We start from the raw sequence: 23,701 nt of genomic DNA, 5'->3' as shown, positions 1-23,701 counted from the left end.
TGACCAGTTTTGACCCATGGCTTGTTTTTGTACAACGTTGAGCTAAGAATGGCTTTCACTTGTTTAAATATATGTAAAATAGCAAGAATATATGATGTTGTGTATGGCCTGCAAAGACTAAATATTCATTAAAAATTTGCCAACTCCCTGACTAGGTGTTTCATAGAGTTCCTCTGAACTGTTGGCATTCAGCAATGAATTATCCATTGATTCCTTTTAGGAGTGCCTGGTTGGCTCTGTTGGTGAAGCATCCCACTCTTTATTTTGGCTCAGGTCATGATCTCAGGGTCATGAGATCAAGCCCTGTGTCAGACTCCAGGCTCAGCAGAGAGTGCTTGAAGATTCTCTCCCTCTGCCCCTCCTCCACATTAGCTAGGTAATGTACTCCCTCTCTCAAAAAGTTATCTGTTGATTCTTTTTATTTTTAATTTATTAAAGATTTCATTTATTTGAGAGAGAGATAGCAAGAAAGAGCATGAGCAGTGGGGGGTAGGTCACATAGCGGGAGAAGCAGACTCCCCACTGAGCAGGGCCCTAGTCCACCCCTGGACTTGATCCCAGGACCCCAGGATCATGACTCAAGTTGAAGGCAGACGCTTAACCAACTGAGCCACTCAGGTACCCCACTGCTGATTCTCTTTAAATGCTGTTGTTTTATACATAGCCCTGCACACCTGTTTTGGGTTTCATATCTTTCGTGTTTACTGTTTAGAGTCATCTGTGCTATGATACCCATTACCTGCCTCTTCAGTGCCCATGATACATCCAGTTAGTACTCTCTTAAATTTGGGAATAGAGCCTGCTTTCTAAAGCTTTATATCTTGAAATTTAGGTTTCTGTTAAAGGAAATTTTCTGTAAAATGAGGTAGTAAGGTGTCAATTCTACTGAAAGGTGGGTGGGGAGGGAACAATTAGCACTCTCACTTAGGAACTCTTTTGTTAAAGTTGTTTTTGGTTTTGTTTTGTTTTTACAGAAAACTTAAAAATAAATGTTAATACTCTCTAATAAACATTAGAAAACTTTTTTTTTTATTTTTGGAAAACTTTCTATACTTTTTTTTTTTTTTTTTTTTTTTTTGAATATCACTTTTGGCCAGCATATGGTTTTGTAGCACAGTGAGGTTTGGCACTCCACCCCATGTCATTAAATGTGAAAATGTGGGCCGCTGTTAAAGCTTGAATGCATTTGAGTGGCAACCACCTGCTACATATGGAGAAATTCAGCATCATATATTGTTTGCTTGTTAATTTGCATTAAAGATAATGAGCTAAGTGATTTTAAACCATTTTTGTGGGATACTGTGGGGGAAAATTTGGGTCTTTCAAGAAAAAAAAAAAAGGTGGTCAGAAATAGAAGCTGCTTTGTAATGTTGACATGCAATCATCACATATCTCCAAAGAGAAAATGGTTACCCTGTAATAATCAGTCTAATGAATTCAGAAATGCATTGATTGTCCCAGCTCTGGGTAGATTAGGTAGAGACTTGCTTCAAGGAGTGGAATTTATGAAATGTTTGCTGCATCCAGCAAGCAGAGCCGCTATTCGCTATAATACAGCTGCCTCCTCAGTGGTTTGCTTTGATCCTGTGGAATGAAAGGACAGGAGGATCAGCTCAGGTCTAAATGAGATTACAGCTGGTTCTGCCGCTTAACTGGTCTATTGCCAACTAGTGTGGCTTTGCACGTCCTAAGGGGTTTACAACAGAAACTGTTTATTGAGTATCATCGGTTTACTCAACACAAGCAGGCTAATCCTTCCCAGCCTCAGCATGTTGTGGAATTGTGCAGGAGCCAACCCAAAAGCTGGTGTAGCCAGACCCTCTAGAGCCCTTTGTCTCACTCTATATTGATTTTTACCTGAGTTAAAGACAGTAAAAAAAATAAAACCAATAACCAGTCCTATTGTGAGCAAAAGGTTAATCTTACCTAAAATCTTACAAAAAGCATCTGTTAACCCTAGAAAGGGACATCCTTCTTTCTTTTTTTTTTTCCTCCTTTCTAGTTAAGTGGGATTTTCTACTTTCAAATTTTGAAGAACAAGATAAGAAAAACAGCTTAAAAGATCTTGCTAAGGCATTCCAAGTTAAATGCTTAAGTCTCTTCTTGTACTATAACACATGGTTTTGTGAATAGAATATAGGATGATTTGTTTCTAAATAGCAAGTTTTTGCTTTATATCCATTTTGCACACTGCAGTTGTTTTTTCAGTGTGGCAAACAAATGCATGAAAACATGGCTGGAAACCTTAATTAAGGAAAGGAACTCACTGTCAAGGTTAATGACCAATACTCATTTTGTCTGATGATCCCTTGATTAGTAGTCTATTTCTTTAATGAAGACTGATGATTAGGAGTATTATAAAGATATACCTGTTAAAAATAATCCTATGTGTGTTTAAGTTTTATTTTACTATTAGATACTTTTTTAAACCTTCAGGTGTAAAGATTTAATTATAACAGTCTCATCTTGAACAAAGATCCTCAGTATGGCTTACAGTAGAAAATGATCTGGAGTCAGATCAGGCTTGCAATTCCATTTCTGTTACTTATTGATCAAGTTATTTAACCTCTCTGAATCCATATTTTCATCACCAAACTGGCAGTGATGTTACTTACCTTGCAGTGTTTGTGGTATCTAATCAAACCAAATTAGAAAATAGTAACACTGAGTTAATCCGTTTAGTCAAGGCTACTGTAGTTGCTCAGGAGCCCAAAGCATTGAAGAGCATATGCGCTGGATCCCTCCCATGATGCTAGAAATGACATTTAAACAGTTGTATTATAGTAATCACAACAGCTTTGCTTGTGTATCTATAGATCAGAAATGCCCACTGCCATCTTTAAAGGTGTGTATGATCTCAGGCAGAGATGTTACCAGGTAAAAATTCTTCCCTTAGCTAACAGCGGCAGCTCCTGAAAAAGCCATGAGTATGAATCTAGCCTAGTTTATAACTTCTAGGAAGGTCTGAATAATAAACTGTTATTTAAGATAGGTGGGTGAGCCATGTATTTATGTCCCTCCCTGCTTGAGTGATTGATTACTTGGTTGCTTTGTACCCAGCAATAGATGTGTAAATGCTGTCAACTGTATTAAGTGCTAACTGAAAGACAAAGGTACATTCTTTAAGAAGAGTTCAGTGGTCTCTCGGTTTACTTTCTCCTAATTGGCGATGAGCATGTATCCTCAGTTATATGTAAGCACAAAATGTTACTATGGAAACATTTGGAGGCTTTCTAAATGTGCTATGTGATGGAATCAGCTAAGACTGATGTTTATCTTAAACACGTAGCTTGTCCAATATTTAAACCTAATGGACAAGATGTGTACCAGTTGAAAATGTAATATTTATCCAATCATTTCTATTCTATCAAGCCTGGCTCTAAAGCAATAGGTTGCACTCATAGAGTAATAAATTTTTAGTGCATTTGGAGATAAAGGCTATTGGTAGTGATTGCTTAAACTCTTTTTGCTCAATCATCTGAATGGTGCAAATCAAAGCATTTTGTCAGACTGTGAGAAGTTTCACCTAGATATTGCTTCCCACACACGCAGGTCACCGTATAAATTACGTCCACGGTTTTACAGCGTAGCCGGTGCTGGAAGTTAAATTGATACCCAGTGGTGGAACTCGTAAAACATTTTCCTGTTAACACGACCGGGCAGAGTTGACATTGTTGATGGTGGGTTCGATCTAATAAACCATCAGTTCTTACAGTGATTTTTACTGTGTTTCAGAGGTGATGATGATGCAAGTTTAGTGATCCAGCAGTTCTTCCTGAATGACAGAAAATTAGCTCTACTGTCTGTGTTACCAAATGCTGAGAAGAGTTGGAGTAGGGGGGGATTGGAGCCTAATACATAACCTCATGTTCTGAAAGATGATGAATTACGGGAACAAACTCTTTAACTCAATGCATACCTTCTTCACAAAGAAAAATACTGATTTCTCTTAAAAGAATGTGTTATGTATCATCTGCTGGAAATCTAGAAATAATGTTATTTCCTTGTTATTCAAATATGTAGGCTGTGTCCTCCTTTCGGAATCTTTTACACAGGTGCTTTTAAGCTGATTATCATTTTTAAACTCAAAGCCATTTCATATTTGGATACCTTTCTGTTTCTCCTTGTGTCCTCTGAAGTTACCTTCCTATCAGACATTAAGCTATATCGCAGGTTTTTTCATTGTGAACCACAGCAACAGTCAACCTAAACATCTTTTCCCATAAGAATAAATTCTAGGGATGCCTGGGTGGCTCAGTCGGTTAAGCGGCTGCCTTCGGCTCAGGTCATGATCCCTGCGTCCTGGGATCGAGTCCCACGTCCGGCTCCTTCCTCAGCGGGGAGCCTGCTTCTCCCTCTGCCTCTGCCTACCACTCTGTCTGCCTGTGCTCATGCTCTCTCTCTCTCTCTCTCTAACAAATAAATAAATAAAATCTTTAAAAAAAAAAAAAGAATAAATTCTAGAAGCTAATTTTCTTCTATAAAAATAATGGAGGGGCACCTGAGTGGCTCAGTGGGTTAAGGCCGCTACCTTTGGCTTGGGTCCCAGGGTCCTGGGATCGAGCCCCGCATTGAGGTCTCTGCTTAGCAGGGAGCCTGCTTTCTCCTCTCCCCGCCCCCCCGCCCGCTCCCTGCCTCTCTGCCTACTTGTGATCTCTGTCTGTCAAATAAATAAAATCTTAAAAAGAAATTAAAATAATGGAAACTTTTAATATTTATTTTGAAATATTTCTTTTTTGGTCATAAAGCTTGATGAAGCTTTGGTCATAAAACTTCGCTTTTTTCTTTTTGTGAGGTAAATTACTTTTTCCCATTTCTAGTTAAAATTCACAGGCTACTACCAAAGCCCTACTACTTTATCACTGTAAGCAAGGATCTTTCCAGTTTTTCCTTTCCTTGGTGTTGTATCTGCTCCTAGAGCCCTGTTGCACGTTCATAATCAATTGGTGATCTTCCAGTAGTTTGGTTTCATTTAATGAGATATCACAGGTTTTTTACTTACCTCTTTAACATTTCTTACCCCAGTATATGCATAATTTTTTTTTTTTTTTTTTACGTCAGGAGAGGAGCTTTTTTGATGTGCAGATAAATGATATCAGTGGTGCTACGCAGATGAAACCTGTCATGTACAAATAGCATGTATCAAGCCCCAAGCATGCAGAACTGGCTAAATCGGCTCATTTGCTGAAGCCTTGCAGAAAGAAATTAGTGACATAACAAAAGCCTTTGAGGCTCTCAGCCCTAATAATGGAGCTTCATAATAACCCCACAGATCATTGACTCAATGGGTAATCTTTTAGGAAAACTTTCTCCCCCTCTATCTTTTCATCCCTTTCAAAGAACTACAGGAAAGGTGGCAAATAGTATCTCTAGAGAGAAATGTGTATAACTAAGTATCGGGGTAACTAGAAGTTAAAATTAAGAAAATCATTGACTTAAATACAGATCTGCTCTAAACAAGTTTATGCTCTTATTTCTTTTTTGATTATTTTGGCGATTGATCGTATGCATTGACTAGTAATGGCTTTTTCTGTACAGAATTCAGATTAAGCTTTTCTTTTTAAGTTAGTATATTTGATTACACAGAGGTTCCAGCTGGGTTGTTGGGGACAGGTGAAGCACAGAGTGAGGAAATGAAAAAGAGGGAGGACAGGATTCAAGGTAAGAAAGCTGGATGAAGCACTTAGCTTATACTCAGAAGACGATGTTTATAAAGTGGTAGAAGAAAAGGGACAAGATCTTATTAGTAGAGCTCATTCAGCTGAGGCAGACCCTTATGAGACTCTCATGAAAGCTATAGTCTCTCTTGTCATAAACATATACACAAAACATCACATATAATTTCAAGGGTATTACAGACTTTTAAGTCTTATATATCCCAGGTTTAGCATGATATTAAACGTTGACTAAGCAATTATTTCTCTTATTAGAGATTGGTTATATTTTTAATGAAGAAAATTCTTCCTAAAACATCCCTGGATACTTATTGATTCTCTTGCTTGACAATAGAAATCCGAAAACACAGTCACTGTGGGAGCTGATGATGAGGTTTTAAGGTCCATTATCACAATTGGCAGTGGTCAGTAGTGTCTGGTTGTGTAATTTACTGCATTTCTTGAGTGTAAGAGAAATATTGAGGATGCAGAATGCTTAAGAGGTTTTAGAAAAATTATTTATCAAAGAATACTACTTTTTCCAATGCATTAGCTATTGTAATTATACATTGGTATAATCTGTTGACATAGAGTTGGATTTGATTTAAATGGAAGGGGAAAAAAGAGACTGGACATTTTCAGTATTTATTGATACACCTAGTCCATTAAAGTAAATTATAGAGCAAATTTCACTGTGACAGGAACATTTGGGTTAATGTAGTTAAGAATCAGTCAACATTACCATTAGACCCTTTCTTTTTAGGAATTTATTACTGCCAATTAGGAAAAAGTGCTCACAAATGGAATTTAGCCCCAGCTTACTTGTTGTGGAACATCTGACCTCAAAAATGTTTGGGTCTCTCTTTACCTTTAACAAAATGATCGAATTCTTTTGGAGGAAAGCCACATTCCCCATGTAGCAACTAAACACATGTAATAAGATCCCGTATCATGATTCCAGCTACAGTTAGAGAGTAGAGCTGACTGTCTACTGTTGTTTTCAGAAAAGACTGCTGAGATGGTGAGAGTTAGGCCAGTTTTTGGAGGATGGTTTGATTAATTAGCTTTTAAAGATGGTCTCCATAGGTTTGCAAATATTCTACCATATATCCAGGGAAAATTAAAATGAAACTCAGTTCAAAAAAAGAGCTGTCAATTATTAATGAAATATGAAAGGAACAGACCTGAATAAAATGTATTGAGCATATATATATAATATGCATAAGATATCTCAGGCCACGCTTGATATGGCTGTCCTGTATTGGAAAGTAGGAAAATGAAGTAGCTTTTCTTCAGATGACCCTTATACTTGCAACTCATTTGTCCTAACCAAGGCTAGAATTTCTGAGATTATTGCAGATGGTTCTTGGGAGGCTGAAGATCAATGTGATCTGAAGTCTGCATTTGGCACTGTTGCAGATACCCTTGGTTATACTTTTAATAAAAAGAAATCTTTTTTTCTCCTTCCCCATGTGTGAATTCCTTGAGGTCAGGTCTGTATCTTTTCATCTTTGAATCCCAAATTCCTACATAATCTTTCATATATAGTGGACACCTGTTCTCTAGAGCATATTAAATCACGCCAAAGTACAGTGGCATGAAACGCTATAACAACCTTTTTATTATACTCACGGACTCTACAGGTCAGAAATGTGCAAAGCCAAGGACAGCTCCCCTCGGCTCCACCGTGTCTGAGGCTTTAGCTAGGATGATTCTTTCTGGAGGTAATACAAAAGGCTGGGGACTGTACCAGCTGAAGCTATCAGATCCAGTTCCCAATGACTTCTTCACTAATATGTCCAGTGTCTGAGCTAGTAATGGTGGAAGGGCAGGACTACTTAGGACTGTTGACTGAAACACTACTGATGGCCTCTCCAAAGAGTGTTCTCAGGGTAACTATACTTTCTGCCTAGCATTTCAGGGCTCCAAGACTGTTTTTCCAGCAAACAAAGCAGAAACATCACAGCCTTCTATTAATAAACCTTGGAGTCACATAGTGTCATATCTGCTACACTTTGTCGGTCAAAGCAGCCACAGATCTCTCAGGTCCTAGGGGTGCCAAAGAACTGGTGGCCATGTTTTAAAACTACCACAGTATTCAATATATGATAGAATAACTCAAGGGCAGTAGAGCAGAGATGGGACACACAAGAAGAAAAAGATTAAAGACTATGAGATATGTTTAATATCACCAGATATTATTGGCTCTGGTGTTGCTAGGTTTGATAGTTGATTTCTGTTCCAAAATGAAGGCATTTTCCAGAAATATTTTGTTTACATTGTTGCCTACCTATATTACAAATAACTGTTTGTAATCTGATTTTCTTTTTTAGCCACCAGTTCCTAAGGGTTTCCCCCCTTTTTCTTGTATGAAAATTCTATGCATAACTCAGTTTTAGATAAGATCCAGTACATGTATGATTGCTCAATTATACCTGTCTGTTTACAGTTGAAGAGGAAGAGAATCGTATTTAAAATCCCAAAAGACCAGTATGACAGCCTTAGATATTTTATCAAAGATGTGTATATTTTATTGTGAGACTTCTTAGAGGGATGATCTCCCCTCTCAGTACTTCTAACATCAAAGACAAAAGATCCTGGATCATAACTCATGTCCTTTCCCGGGTGATGTTCTGGTAGCAGGCAAACTTGGAAACTGACTAGTTTTATATTGAGGCCATAATCACTCTCTCTCTCTCTCTCATTCTTGCTTTCATCCATTCCTTGCATCCACATACTTGGTATTAAATTTAAAGGATAAGTAAGTTCCTGGAAACAAAGGCCCTAACTGAATACAAGCAGTACGAGGTTATTGTAACATTACCACCTTGGAAATGAGTTGCCGTTGTCAGTTGGTGATTGCTTTCTTGTTCTTTTAGAAATCCTTAAGCATGGCACCCATCTGCCTATACTTTATTATAATTAATATGTCAAAGGACTTCAACCAAACCTTGATGTGGTCTCTACCCCCAACAGTTTCCTTGAAGGCATTTAAGGTGCTATAAAGTTTAATTCTTACCATCCGGCATAATACTTTCTCTTTGATTCTTTGTGTTAAATTCAGTACTATTACTTGTTGTTTATAGGATAAAGCCTTCTCCCAAACACAGAATAAATGGCAGAAACAGACACCAGAGCAAAGTAAACATATTCAACTCAGGACAGTGCAGAGGAGCACCCATTTGCTAAGAACATTCACACTAATATTAGCTGTGCTAATAATGCTAATGTTTGTAAGTCAGACCTGCTCGGGTTGTTCTGTTGTAGATGGGAGCATAAAAACAGCATGTAACCATTTGCAAAAGATATGTATTTATAGTATGTTGTGATGAATTATATATATTTGTATACGTACCAAGTCGCGTATGCTCGTACTTATTACCAGGTTGGGGTTTTTTTAAATGAAAGTATTTCAAAGACAAATAGCATCATAACATTAGCATTGTGCATTTACACAGGGTGTTTAAATTTTAAGTGTATAGGGTAGTTCTTATATGTATATGCTCTAGGTTATACTGGGAACAAACTGTTGGGCAGATAAATGTTAGATATTTAAGCTGGTTTTGTCTCTGTTGATTCTCTCTCCGTTAAAGAATTGTTCACTTGTAGGTCTAACTTTTTGGATGGCGTGGCCCTTCCTGACCTGGTCTCCATCAATACTCCAGTTTCATTTTTCCATCCTTCTGCTCCTTGACGTTTCATCTTCTAGTAATACTAAATTGTTTGTGAGTTCTCTCATATACCATGCAGGACCATGTCACTACGCTTTACTCATATTATTTCAATTTCCTGAAACTTTTTTGTATTATTTTTTCATTTAGCTAACACAACTTCCATGACTTATAATGCATTTTTACTACAGGAGAAGTCTTTGTCAAACCCCCACTTGGACCAAATGTTCCCTTTTTGTGCTGTATTCTGTACATACCTCTTTCTCAACACTTGATTGTATATTCTTTGAGAGCAAGGACCATATTTGATAGCATCTAATGTAGCACATCACATGATTAATAGACACTGAAATGTTCGTTAAAATGAGCTGAACTGCCAGGCAGAGTGATTCCTGAGTCTAATTGTACACTTCGACTCTACGTCCAGACTTCCAAAAACTTTTCAGAATTTGTTATACAAGTTTTCTGTTTAAATCAAATTATACTTCCCTGTACTAATTAATTGCTCCTCCTGACTTTCATTTTCCCTCCCCAAAAACTTAGCAAAAACAAAGACTGCTCCTTTCTCCCCCACAAAATGCCAAATAATTACTGTGAGCTTTCTTTTTTTCCTTCCTTAAGTAGCTCAAATTGCGTATTAGCTCATACCTAGATGTTTACAAAAGCTTCATAATTAGTCTCTCTGGTCTCTAGTCAGTTCTTATTCTAACCCATTCTGTTTGCCATTACCAGATTAATTTTTCCCAAAGCACTATTTTCATTATGCTACTCCTCAGTTCAGAATCCTTCAGTGACTCCTTACTACCTTTAAAATGGAATCTTGATTTTTTTTTTAATTATTTTTTATTTGAAAAAAAATTTTTTTTTTTAACAACAGAATCTGCCTTCATTGTTTTTGTGTTTCTGGCATCTGATGCAGTAGTGATGTTAAGTAACTTTTTGTGAAGTGGATGAGAAAAGCCTGTGAATGAACAAATGTGCCCATCTTTTCCATTCTTAAGTGTATTGCCTTCTAATGTTGCTATAAAAATTATCCATTGTAGTCACAGTGGCTGCTTTTTCTTTCCTCCCCCAAACACCTTTTTCTTTTATATTTTCTTTTTTAAGATGTACATTATGTTACTCTTCTGCTTTTGTATCTTGTCACCTACCCTGATTTTATCCAAATTCCTTACCACAGTTTACAAAGCCCTACGCAGTTTGGAGCCCAGCTACCTCTTTGCATTCATCTCTTCTTTCTTCTATCACTGGTTGTGCTACAGCCAACTAGCTTCCTAATTGTTTTTCTTGAGCCTATGAAACTGCCAACCTTGGCACCTTTGCATTTGCTGTTTCTTCTCCCTAGAATGCTCTCCCCCACCCTCCGTAAGTCCATGTAGTTCCCTCCCTTATTTAGGTTTTCGTTCATTCCAATTTTAGCGTATGTGCTGCCAAAGCGAGTACTAGGTTTTTGTTCAAATGTCACCTTCTCAATAGATGTTTCCTTATCATCCTAGTCAAAATATTAGTTCCCATCATTCATTATCTTCATACCTTGATTACTTTTTATCCATAAATCTTACCATAACCTAAAATGTTAACACATATGTTCCTTTCATTATATCTCTCTCATTAAAATAGAATGAAAGGCAGAAAGGCAGAAACTTTGTAACAACCTTTTATACATACTGCCTAGAGCATATAAAATATGTGTGGAATTAGAGAATAAATGAATTGATTTTGTATACCTTTGTGCTTTTACTTTATTGCTCTCACTTATTCAGTTCTTACCTGTTCTTGGAGAATCCTTTCCATGCCCATTTTCGCCTGGTGCCCTCAATGATCTTTCTTCTCTGAGTTGGTATAAAACTAACAGTTTGTTTTACACTTCTGCCTACAGAGTAGAGGAATGGTTTTTAACCCTTCTCTAGTAACACTTCTGTTTTATATGGTCTTGCCTACTCAGTGTGGTCCTTGGGCTACTAGTTGCATGGCCATATCTTTGTGTGTGTGTTAGAAGAATTAAATAGGAATTATTACAATAAATAAAGTGACTTTTATTGTTGACCAAAAAAATCAAAGACTGTTTATTGAGAATATATCTATCAATCCTATTCTAAGTATTTGATTTTTAACTAATTTAATTCTGTATGGACTATTATTGTCCCCATTTTATAGACAAGGAAAGTGAGGAAGGTGAGAGCTTTCAGTGTGGATCAGGGCTGGCAGCATCTACCGAATAGAAATGTAAACTCTCTGGTCCCTTCCCAGACCTACTGAGTCAGAATTGTAAAACAAGTAATATGTTTAGGTCCCAAACTTGAAGATGCAGGGAGATCTTTAGTAAGACTAGGACATTAGTAGTTTTAGAAAGCCCTGCAGATAATTTTGATGATAATCAAGATTGAGAACTACCAGGGCAGATCCTTTTTGTAGGTATGCAATAAAATGAAGTGAAATAACACTTGGAAAACTTAACTGACTTGAGACCCATAATCATCTATAAATGTGACTGGTAAAATTAAAAGAGTAATTTCTAAATATAACCACGTTTTACGTATTTTCCTGCCATACCATATTTTGCAGATAGTGGCAAACAACTTATTTTAAGTACCTTACCAGTATTATTCTGTAAAACCATAAGGCAGCTTTGCTATGAGCATGCTTGGTTTACCAGACTCAACACTGGATTCCTGGTTTTTCTCTTTCCCAGTTGCAAATTAATTAATTATGGGTCAGAGGAAGTTTTTTTTGTTGTTTTTTTTTTTTTTAATTTTTTTTTTTAAAGATTTTGTTTATTTATTTGACAGAGAGAGAGAGAGAGAGAGATCACAAGTAGGCAGAGAGAGAGGCAGAGAGAGAGGAAGGGAAGCAGGCTCCCTGCCCAACAGAGAGCCCGATGTGGGGCTCGATCCCAGGACCCCGGGATCGTGACCCGAGCCGAAGGCAGAGGCTTTAACCCACTGAGCCACTCAGGTGCCCCGAGGAAGTTTTTTAAATTACCACATGTTCATTGATTTTGAAGATCCTTATAGAATGACCTATGCTCCCCAGAAGTGTTAAACCCTTTAATGTATGTGCAACTGGTTTGCCACCTGGCATTGGGTGTTATACTCGTTTGCAACTACCTTTATTAGGAACTTAGCATATGAATGAGTGAATGTAGCAGTGTAACATTTAAAACATGCACTGTTTATATGGGTTGTAAATGGTATTTGAGGGAATTATAACATAGTTGCATTGATGTTAGGTTGACTGCCTGTGTTCAAATCCTAGCTCCGCTGCTTACTGAGAATAGGACTCAGTTAAATTATTTATCCTCTCTGTACTTAGATTTTTTGTCTATAAAATGGGGATAATAACATTATCTATAGGATGAAATTAGTAAAGGCCACAAACAGAATAAGGCTGGCATATATATTCTCAATAAACAGTCTTCAGTTCTCCGCCAACAATAATTGTTCCATTTATGGGAAGTATCTTAAGAATTCTTGGAACAGATGAGGAAATGGCCACATACCTAGTAGTTGACAGAGTAGGATTTATACTGTGGTATGTCTGTCTCTAAAGCCCATGTCTTCCTAGATAATGCTGTACTGCATCATGAACACAGTTATTAGGATTTAGAAGCAGTAGAAATGTGACTAAAATACATATCATCTTGCCTTACAGTCTGCAGATTGTCTTACCTGAGCGGTACTATTTGATAGTTTAACAGTTCCATGGAGGATAATAGGCCTTTATTTCCATTTAACATATGAAAAATGAAGTCTCAGAAGTTTTCTGGGGTCACAAGCTGGTCTTCTCTCTCTTGGACAGGTGTTCATTTGGACAATTTCCTTAGCCTGAGAAACCCTTTTATTCTTAAGAGTGCATTCTATGCGTCTGGACGCATCTTTGCCAGTGCTGTGCTATTTGTCATAGTCCCTCAGTAGTCAAAACAGCCTTGATCTTTCATATTCTCTTAGTCATCACTATCAATTCACCATTCCTCCATGTACACAAATGCATTGAGCTATTACAGGGAAGCATTGCAAGGTGTACCCAGGCTACTGCCTGCAAGCCCTGCTTCTGACTCATCTCCCCTCCCTGATGATTGGGGCATGCACAGAATTGGGGTTTAGGACTCCAGCTACCATTCTCTCATAGTGAGGCTTTGGCAGAAGTCTCTTTGTAGCAGGAAGCTGTATGTGTGTATATCTATATATCTATATATAGATATAGATAGATATATATGTGTGTGTGTGTGTATTTTTTTTTTCCCTTATCTTTTGAAGACAGGATTGGATTGGATGATTTTTAGGATAACTTTCACCTTTAAAAACCTAAAGAGTTTTTTTTCTGGTAATGTTATTACTTCGATTATGTTATATTCTTTCTGGGTAGTAAAGGAGATTATAGCCCTGTTTTTTTAGAGGCGAACAAGAATGACTAGAGGATCCAAGATACCTAAGGTTTTTTAGTGAGTTTAGCCAAAACTAAAAATGGTCATAGAGTAATCTAATTCCCATCCAGTTTTCTATTAGTTAAAACAGATACTTGAAATAATTATCTGTAGTGGTTTAGAAACAACTTTTTAACTTAGAGCTTACCATCTTATTTTTCACAGATATTGGTTAAAGAAAATTGCCAGGTTTGGAGTAGAACTAAAAAAGGAATTCCGCTATTAATCATTGTTAATCCCTTGCTATTAGCTTTTATCAGTTGCATTTATTATATTATGCTTTTTCTGTGGTCACAAGGTCCATCACTAGACAGATTTTCTCTAAATTTTGAGGCACAATATTAGAAATACTACATATGCAATAATGACTACTAGTAAAGTGATATACAGGATGTCATACCTTGTTCTGTGATTATCAGTTAGAGGAGAGACCAGAGCAAAGGAAGATTAGAAGTAAAACTTAGAGAGTAGTCCAGGAAGTGTTCCCAGGAGCCTGCCTACACCGGTAGGAAGGAATGTGCTGCAGAGACTAGGCTGGCAGGGGCAAGCCCCAGTGCCTCTCAGGTGATAGTGCCTCAGTATATTTGCACGACCATTGGGGTGGGGGTTGGGGATGTGGGGACTGTGATGGATAAGAATGTAATCACAGCAAGAAGTAGTGGGAATATAAAAACAGGACAGCAGATCCCGGGAAATGGGCAAAAGAGTAGTCAGATACAAGAATCAGGAAAGTGCTTAAACATAATGAGTTAAGCCAACGGGGGCAGGATACCAGAGCTCAAACAAAAGCCTAAGAGGACATAGTAACCAGATATGTAAACTTGGGGTATTTACATGGTGCAGTGATAGGTTTCTAAACATTTTCAGGGATGTTATTTTGTGCAGTCTTCTCGATAAACCTAGCCATGGATATATAGCAAATGATTGTTGCTCTTCTTGACTCTTAAGAAAATAAAAAATGGGAGGTTACTTGCTTTTTCAAGGTCAACACTGCTCTGAGTAACTCTGCTAATAACCAGCTGTTACCCAACATGTTACTTCTTTTGCCTTAGTTTCCCCATTTATAAGATTATAATCGTAACTGTACCTAACTCATAGGGTAAGAAATAATGCTTATAAAACACTTAACATGGTGTTTGGCACATGGTAAATACCAATGAGTGCTCGGCATTGCTCTTGGTTCTATGAGAGCTACAATTTGAATAACCTGACGTTCAGCAAATTTTATTTTCTACTATACTATAGTGCATCTTTTACAATCTAAGTGGGATGGTTATGCATGCCGAGTTCCACATGTGTGTATTTCCAAAATGATTTTAACCCATGTTAAGTTTGTCTTTACACAGAGCAATTTGCCAAGTGTTGGGAGATTCTATAACTATTGTGATACTTCTTTTTGGTTTTGACCGGAAATTACATTTTACTTGGTGTGCAATAAATTTACTTTCAGATTTTTCTGCAGTTTGTTGAAGAAGATAGAAAATGTTTTGTAAAATAGCCATGACATCTAGAACCGTGTCATAGTCTTTATATATTTCATATACTTTTTGTGTTTTATTTATGTTGTGACCTATAGGGACAGAGCTGCTTTCAGTATTTGCATTTCTGTAAATATACCTTAAGCAGATGTGCAGTCACATGTAATATAATACACTTATTTTTCCATGGTCTTTGTGTAGTTAGTTTCCTCATCCAGAAAATGTAATTTAAAAAAAAAAATCACCTATGACTGCAAGGGGTAGTTCTAACTCTTTTGGCTATAGTGCAGAAATTGCATTCTCTCCTCTCATTCCTCCTACAGTATATCCTTGACATTTCCTGCATCTCTCCCTCTCTGATTTGTTCAAGTTTACATAAATTATTATGAGGTCTGAAACAACTTTGTTTTGTTGTAAAATAGCAGATTATCATTCTTATTCAAACAGATATTGCTTAAACATTCAAACCATCAAGCAGAAAGTGTTTGCATATTCCCAGGTTATAAAGCTTCTTTGGAACCAAAATGCAAAGTGGATGCACATTTCCAAAAGAAGTCTGTTTTGGGGGTCAATGTCTTACACTTAATTGGAACTTCTTTTTGCTGTGTTATCTCTTACCTTGGAGGATGTAATCTCTAAATTTAACTTTTTAACCTAGTGGTTTGTTTTTTGCAGACCTCTGACTCAGATCCCTGTAGTAACTCCTAGTTATACACCCTGGCATGTCAAAGTTTCGGTCTGAAGAGGTCAAAACTGATTCAGATTTGTTCGCCTTTTTCAGTACTGCCTTGAATAACATTTTTCTTGGTATCTCTTATAGTTTTTCCCAGTACCGAATTCTGGTGTTGCCCCTACCTCTTCACAAGGCAAGGCTACATGTAGCTTTTAAAGCTCCTTTTCTTAGGCTTATTGAAATTTCTTCAACTCTGGTAGGAGGAGAAGAAAATTGGTCAGTGTTTAAAGTATGTGGGTATTGGTGAATAAGTTGTGTGTGTCTTAGTGTGTAAGAGGAAAAGAATGGGCTTCAGGTCAGTTTTAAGTTCAGATTACGGGGCCAGCCCTTCCTAGCCATGTGACCTTTGGATATATTTAACTTTCTCACTATCAGCTTCAACATCTATAAAGAGGATTACTGATACCTATCTCATAGAATTGTTCTGATTTTTAATTAAAGAATTCTGGCACAAAGGAGATAATCAGAAATGATATCCCTCCCTAGGGAATAGGTTTTAGTCCGTGAAAAAATGGCTTATTTATGTAGAAATAGCACAATTCATCCTCCCAAGTACAGTAAGGTATTTATTATTTTTCGAAACCAGTATACATTGGAAAGGCAATAAGTAGGTTGTGCCAAAGGTGGTATTATTTTACTTGGACTCCAGTGTGTTGACGTGTGATTGTGAACTTTCTATGTTGATGCAGGCAGTTAAGTTAGGTGCCAAATGGATTTTAGTGATCCAGTATTCAACTTAGTCGAAGCTAAAGGACCTGAAATGGTTCTCTAGCCACTACTTCAAGTTGAAAACATCTCAGGCAGGTTTTTACAAGAAAGGATATAGCAGATATTTGGTTACCTTTTATGAGACCTGCTTGCTATGATATTCTTTCCCCGGGCATATATATACATTTTTTTTTCCCCAATACCTCAAGGAGTATTAAGTAGTGCCTCATGATCATCCAAGAATTCCAGTGTCAAGGGGCACAGTGTTCTCATGTTATATAACTTATAATTTTAACTTATGTGTAGGTTTGTGAAAAGTACTAAAATGTGGTCTTAGATCCAGTTTGATATTTCAGTGGAATTGCTTTTTAGGTGCATGTACTAAGTTCCGTATTTTTGTTATAAGTATTTTGAGTAACCACTTCCCTTAGCTAAACTAATTTAAAACATCAGAAATGTTAGAATTAATGTAATATTTTTTTTTTTTACTAAATATTTTCTTAATGGAGTACTACTATCAGAGGACATCTTCTGCCTCAACTCTGTCAGTTTTCACTGCTTTGTCTTTAACTGAGGAAAGCAAATCTATCTCAGGATGGTGTCCATCCATACATTTGTATCTACTCACAATTGATGTGACATTAATAAAAATAGGAATAATATTATTTTATGTATGTATTGTACATTTAGGTTTTTTTTTTTTAAGATTTTTATTTATTTGATACAGAGAGAGAGAGAGAGATCACAAGTAGGCAGAGAGGCAGGCAGAGAGAGGGGGAAGCAGGCTCACTGCTGAGCAGAGAGCCCGATGTGGGGCTCGATCCCAGGACCCTGAGATCATGACCTGAGCTGAAGGCAGAGGCTTAACCCACTGAGCCACCCAGGCGCCCCGTACATTTAGTTTTAAGTAATCAAATTATTAATGTCTGGGCATATTGCAAAAACGTCTTTTATCCTGATCACTACAAAAATCTTTTAGTGGAACGAACCCCCCCTTATATTTCTGTTAAGGTCGTCTAAATTTTCTTTTTTTTTTTAAGTTTTTATTTTAATTATAGTTAGTTAACATACAGTGTTATATCAGTTTCAGGTATATAATATAGTGCTTTAGCACTTCCATGCATCATGCTGTGCCCATTACAAGTGTACTCCTTTATCCCTATTACCTGTTTAACCCATTTCCCTCCTTCAGTTCTCTAGAATCTGTTTCTTCATTTGTCTCTTTATTTTTTTTCCTTTTTTGTTTGTTAAATTCCACATATAAATGAAATCATATGATGTTTTGTCTTTCCCTGGCTTACTTTGCTTAGCATTATACTCTAGTTCTGTCCATGTCATTGCAAATGGCAAGATTTCATTCCTTTTTATGGCCAAATAATGTTCCATTGTATATTGCATATGGCCAATAATATTCCGTTGTGTGTGTGTGTGTTTATGTTTATGTATTAAATCCATACTGTATCTTCTTTATCCATTCATCAATCAGTGGACACTTAGGCAGCTTTCATATCTTGGCTATTGTAAATAATGCTGCTATAAATGTAGGGGTGCCTGTATCCCTTTGAATTAGTGTTCTTGTATTCTTTGGGTAAATATCCAGTAGTGCAGTTGTTGGATCATAAGGTAGTTCTATTTTTAATTTTTTGAAGAACCTCCATACTGTTTTCCACATTGGCTACACCAGCTTGCATTCCCATCCTCAGTGAATGAGGGTTTTTTTTTCCTCTACGACCTCACCAACACTTGTGGTTTCTTGTGTTGTTGATTTTAGCCATTCTCATAGGTGTGAGGTGATATCTCATTATAGTTTGATTTGCAAGAAATGTCTAAATTTTCATTTGAATTAAGCAAATAGGTAAGTAAACCTTAAATCAAAATTTTAGGCAGTATTGAATTCATGTTTTACTATTTTATAGAGAACAATAACTTTTTATTGTCTGCTCTGTGAAAATGATTATGGATCTTTTTAGACCAAAGTACCAAGACTGTATCTGGCAGAGTTTTATGTAAGAAAATATTTCAATTTAAAATGCCACACATAAGCAAGCTAGATGTATTTACTTTCTGCTTGGTACATCTATGTCCTTAAAGCTCTCGGGGAAAAAAAAAAAAGGTTTAAAAAATTGTTTTCCTGTCTACATTGTAAGTAAAATCACTTGTCATAGTGAGTTGCAAAATGCAGACCTTCATTCTGAAGCTGCCTGTTTCTCATTTGGATCTGACATATTAAAAAGCATATAATTAATGGTTGACATTAGTAATTAACATTAACTTTATGGTGCTTAATATGCCATCATTCATCCATCAAATAAGCAGAAATGCATAATGTCTTGGCATAAAGGTTTTAATTATATAAAACGGTCCCTCAAGTTTTCATATGATATAAATGTTAAAAGCCCAAAATGTATTTAAGGAAGATTTTTATAAGCATTTGTTGGATGTTAGCTATATTTTTATTTCTTTCTAGGAGTATGCATCAACAATTGTGTCAGGAACTTCAAAAGGAGAGTGTGGACCTCCTTGTGCAGTCTTCATTATCGGCTAAAGAGCGCCACCTTGCTGCGGCTGCCCGTGCTCTGTGGAGACATTTCTTTTCATTTTTGAAGAGTCAGAGGATGTCACAGATAGTGCCTCTCTCAGAACTCACGGATGCAGCTGCAGGTCAGCATTGTTAATTTGCTAATTAGCTTCTCATTTTGCAGACTCTGTCAGTTTTTTCTTCTGTTTGCTTGGTGACAAACTCTTTTATTACAGTCTAGTAAATACTCGGACAACCAGAAAGAGGAAAAGAATTACAAATGTTAAATTAAGTCCCTTTGGCTTGTCGATTATTTTCCACTTAGTAAAGGTAAAAATTTAAGTTTTTGTTTGCTAAAAACAAAATACAACTTTCAGCCTTAAAAATATTATATATATTATATATATTATATAATATATATATTATATAATATATATTATATATATTATATAATATATATATTATATAATATATATAATATATATATTATATATATATAGTATATAAAACTTTCTTATACGTGCAGTACTTGGAAAGTAAAGTAGCATTGGGTTTCTTCTAGTTCAAGTACTTTATTTTCACATTGTGTGTAAAGGTATCCGGGTATCAGATGAAGTTACTTGTGTGAGGAGCAGAAGAAAACAGTGTGAATTCCACTTCCGCACCAAGCAGATGAGATCACAGGAACAGCAAATATATAGAACTTTGTTTGACTTTTACTAGATTCTGTTTTAGCTAATAATTTTTCATGAATTTGACTCTTAGCCTAAGGTCGTGTCCTTAGGCTTTAAGGGAATCTGAATCACATGACATCATAGGCAAGAATTTGAATATATGTGCATATATATAGTTTTCTAAGAAAAGACCATAATGTTTCTCAAAGGGATATTTACCCAAAATATGTGCAGAAGTACTCGAATAGACAGAAATCAGTATGATAACTACATGTATTTAGTTGCAACTGAGGGGTGCCTGGGTGGCTCAGTCGGTTAAGCATCTGCCTTCAGTTTAGGACATGATCTCAGCGTGCTGGGATCCAGCCCCATGTCAGGCTCCCTGCTCGGTGGGGGGGCTTGCTTCTCCCTCTCCTTCTGCTTGTACTTTCACTCTCTCTCTCAAATAAATAAATAAAATCTTTTTTTTTTTTAAGTGTGTAATACATTTGAATGTAATGCTTTTTAAAACCTAAGATCTAAACCATGGTTTATTTTACCCTGGTGTGAATGATGGAAAACTGAGCTAAAAACACTACATAAAAGACTGAATGATATAAATTGTGAAAGATCTTGAATTCTGCTAACATTTCCATAATTAAAACATTACATGGGACGCCTGGGTGGCTCAGTTGGTTAAGCAGCTGCCTTCGGCTCGGGTCATGATCCCAGCGTCCTGGGATCGAGTCCCACATCGGGCTCCTTGCTCAGCGGGGAGCCTGCTTCTCCCTCTGCCTCTGCCTGCCACTCTGTCTGCCTGTGCTCGCTCTCTCTCCCTCTCTCTCTCTGACAAATAAATAAATAAAATCTTTAAAAAAAAAACATTACAATGACAGATTGAAGAATTGTGACAGGACAACAGTTTTCCAACTACTATAATGTCTATGAAAATAAATATTGATATTTAATCAGTTTAACCAAAACAGTCATTAGAAGCCAATATGACTTGTCTTTCTTCCGTTCATCATCCTGATTCGCAGTCAGTGAACAAAAATGATACCATACATGTTTAGTCACAGCTGTCCTAGGTTCTAAAAGTAAATGATATATACATATAAAGTAAAATATGTGTGGGTTTGGGGTTTGTTTTAAAATAAAGACTTGAATAGGTTAGGAGAGAAAAATTTTCTGCATTAAAAAAAAAAAAAAAAAGAAAAAAAAACAGTCCTCGAACACCCACTTTTATTGCCATTGTGGCTATACCAGTGGGGAAAAAGACTGCTATTCCTTTTCTCACATATTAGTTACATGTTCCTGTGGAGCTTATAGTATGGGGGAGAGAACGGTAAGTAAGTAAGCAAGATGTGTAATACCTAGTCATAAGTACTATGGAGGAAAATAAAAATATATCAAAGAGGATAGGGATAGAGAAGGCCAGAGTCAGGTGGTAATTTTAAATAGTCAGGAAGGCCTGAGTAAGTACCATTTAAGCAGAAACCTGAAGGAAGCAAGAGACCAAGGCTCTGCACAAGTCCAGAGGCAAGAGCATGTCTGGTGTGCTTGCCGGACCACAGGGAAGCCAGGAAAGGTCATGAGGCATAAGAAAGAGAGAGAGAATAGTCAAGAGATATGATCAAAAAGTAATGGAGAGCTAGCTTGTGTTCTGCCTCATGTGCAGTTGTAAACACTTTTGCTTTTACCCTGAGATTAGAAGCTGTTGGAAGAGTTTTGAGCAGAGGAGCGAGGAGCATTCTTCTGGATGTGAGACTGAGAAGAGATAGTAGGGAGGTCAGTTAGGGAACGACTGCAGCAACTTAGAACTGAACAGCTTGGGCTGACATGGTAGGACAGGTGGTGAGAAGTGGTCAGATTTCCAATCTGAAGGTAAAGGAAGTATTTTAAAGATAGAGGTGACAGAATGTTAAAGTGGGTAGGATATGATAAGTAGAATGAAGAGAGAATCCCCTAAAAGCCGAGATGAGGAAAATTGTGGCAGGGACAACTAGGACTTTGATATTGGACTTTTTTTTTTTTCTTTTAGATATCCACTAAAATCTAAGAAAAGATGTTGTGCAGGCACTTTCAAAATGAGTGTAGGGTTCAGGGAAGACTGACATTGAGACACTATGTATAAGTAGTAAAACTATAAAGTGGATGAGATCGCTGATAGAGTAAGTTGGTGAAAAGAGAAGTTTAAGGACTGGGCTCCAGGATAGTCCCATGTTCAGATTTGTAGGATTAAAAATGATGAACCAAGACAGGAGACTGCAAAGGAATGCCAGTAAAGCAAGAGGAAAACCAAGTGTGGTGCCCTGGAAATCAACTGACAGAACATTTCAAGGAAGGGGAAGTCATCAATTGCTCAAATCTGTTAATGGATCAAGTAAGATGAGGCCTGAGATTGGTCATTGGATTAAGCAAGGAAGGAGGTCAGTGTTAACATTGAAAAGGAGTTTGGGTATATAGTGCTAGAAGCAAAGGTCTGATTGAAGATGATTCAAGAGAAAATGTGAGAAAATAAATTGTAGACTGCAAATGTAGATAAATCTTTTTATCACTAAGAGAAGTGGAAAAAGGGGAATATTAGCTAGGAGGACGTATGGGGTCAAAGAGTTTTTTTGTTTTGTTTTGTTTTGTTTTTTTTAATAACACAGGAGAAATTTCGGCATATTTATAGTCCTGACAGGAATGTTCTGGAGTGAGGGAAAACTTGATGATGCAAGAGAATCTCTTGTGTTTTAATCCCCAAGAGAAATGGATCCCTTAGAGGATTTGGCCTCAGATCATCTGTAGTAGCAGAAGAGAAGTCAGAGGATCTGGCCCAGGTGGAGGCATCTGGGTAGACGTGGCAGGAGCTTGTGGTAATTCTCTACTGATGTTTCTCATTTCTCTGTAAAGCAGGAAGTAAGGCCATCAGCTGGAAGTGAGGTTGGGGAGGAGGTGCTGGCTGATGATGGAGAGAGGAAAGAAGGTATGCAGTAGACATCCAGGGAATAAAAGTCTAAATGGACTGGAGTAATGTAGCAGGAATTCTGGCCAGCACGAGGGTCCAACTTAAAGCTTGGAGTCATAAATGTAAAGGGAGATCAGTCAGCAATGTTGCTTGCCAGCCATTTATACTCGCGTAGGCGGGTGTGGAGAGAAGACCAAGAGTTGGAATGAAACAGGCACTTTTTTCCAGACGAGTACAACAAATCAGGTAAGAAGGAAGGGAATTGACAGTATACACAAACAAGTATAACAGTGGACTGTGTAGTCAAGGTGTCTAAAAAGGGAAAAATGAGGCATGAAGGTAGTGAGGGTCAGGGAAATAGTTTTAAGACCAATAAATTGTATAGGTCCAGGTGGAATCAGATAGTTGTTGGGAGTTGAGGACCTAGAGCCAGAAAATGGGGTCCTGGAAGTGGAGATTAGTGGAGAGATTGTACTTAGTGGTAATGGCAAAGTCTCTCGGTATCAGCATGAGAACGAATGGCTCAAATAGAATGGGAGATAGATTTACTGAGAAGGGGAGTTCAAGGAACTGAGAGGCCAGGATATTAGAAGAAAAGCCATCAGGGATTTTGACAGGAGTGCTCCTAGAGAGGGTGTTGTTAGTGAGCTATAGTCTTAAAGAAATGAGAGGTGGTAAACTAGGAAGCATCAACAAGGAGAGTTAGTTGCAGATATCTGATGATGTGAGAATCAAAGCTGGAGATTTTGAGGAGGAAGAAAAGAAGAATGTTCCAGAAGCAGCCATGGGACCAAGGAACAAACTCTCCTATCTATAGCTCAAATGTAGGAGAGGGGTGGGAGAATACACAGTCACCATCTGAGAGAGCTACATAGGAGCCAATGCTTTATAAGCAATTTATTGACAAACA

The 23,701-nt window shown here is 37.2% G+C and overlaps 1 protein-coding gene across 2 annotated transcripts in view; it reads left to right on the top strand.

The window, feature by feature from the left end:
* The window catches only part of MMS22L (MMS22 like, DNA repair protein), a 131,039-nt gene that overhangs the window by 72,832 nt on the left and 34,506 nt on the right, over positions 1-23,701 (top strand). For both annotated transcript variants that reach the window (XM_047733260.1, XM_047733261.1), the window contains one exon: positions 19,135-19,328. In XM_047733260.1, coding sequence (XP_047589216.1) covers positions 19,135-19,328 — 194 coding nt within the window. The remainder of the gene's footprint in view (positions 1-19,134; positions 19,329-23,701) is intronic.

Source organism: Lutra lutra, chromosome 6 (genome assembly GCF_902655055.1).
Source record: "Lutra lutra chromosome 6, mLutLut1.2, whole genome shotgun sequence".
Classification (NCBI taxonomy): domain Eukaryota; kingdom Metazoa; phylum Chordata; class Mammalia; order Carnivora; family Mustelidae; genus Lutra; species Lutra lutra.
This window is presented reverse-complemented; position numbering and strand designations above follow the sequence as displayed.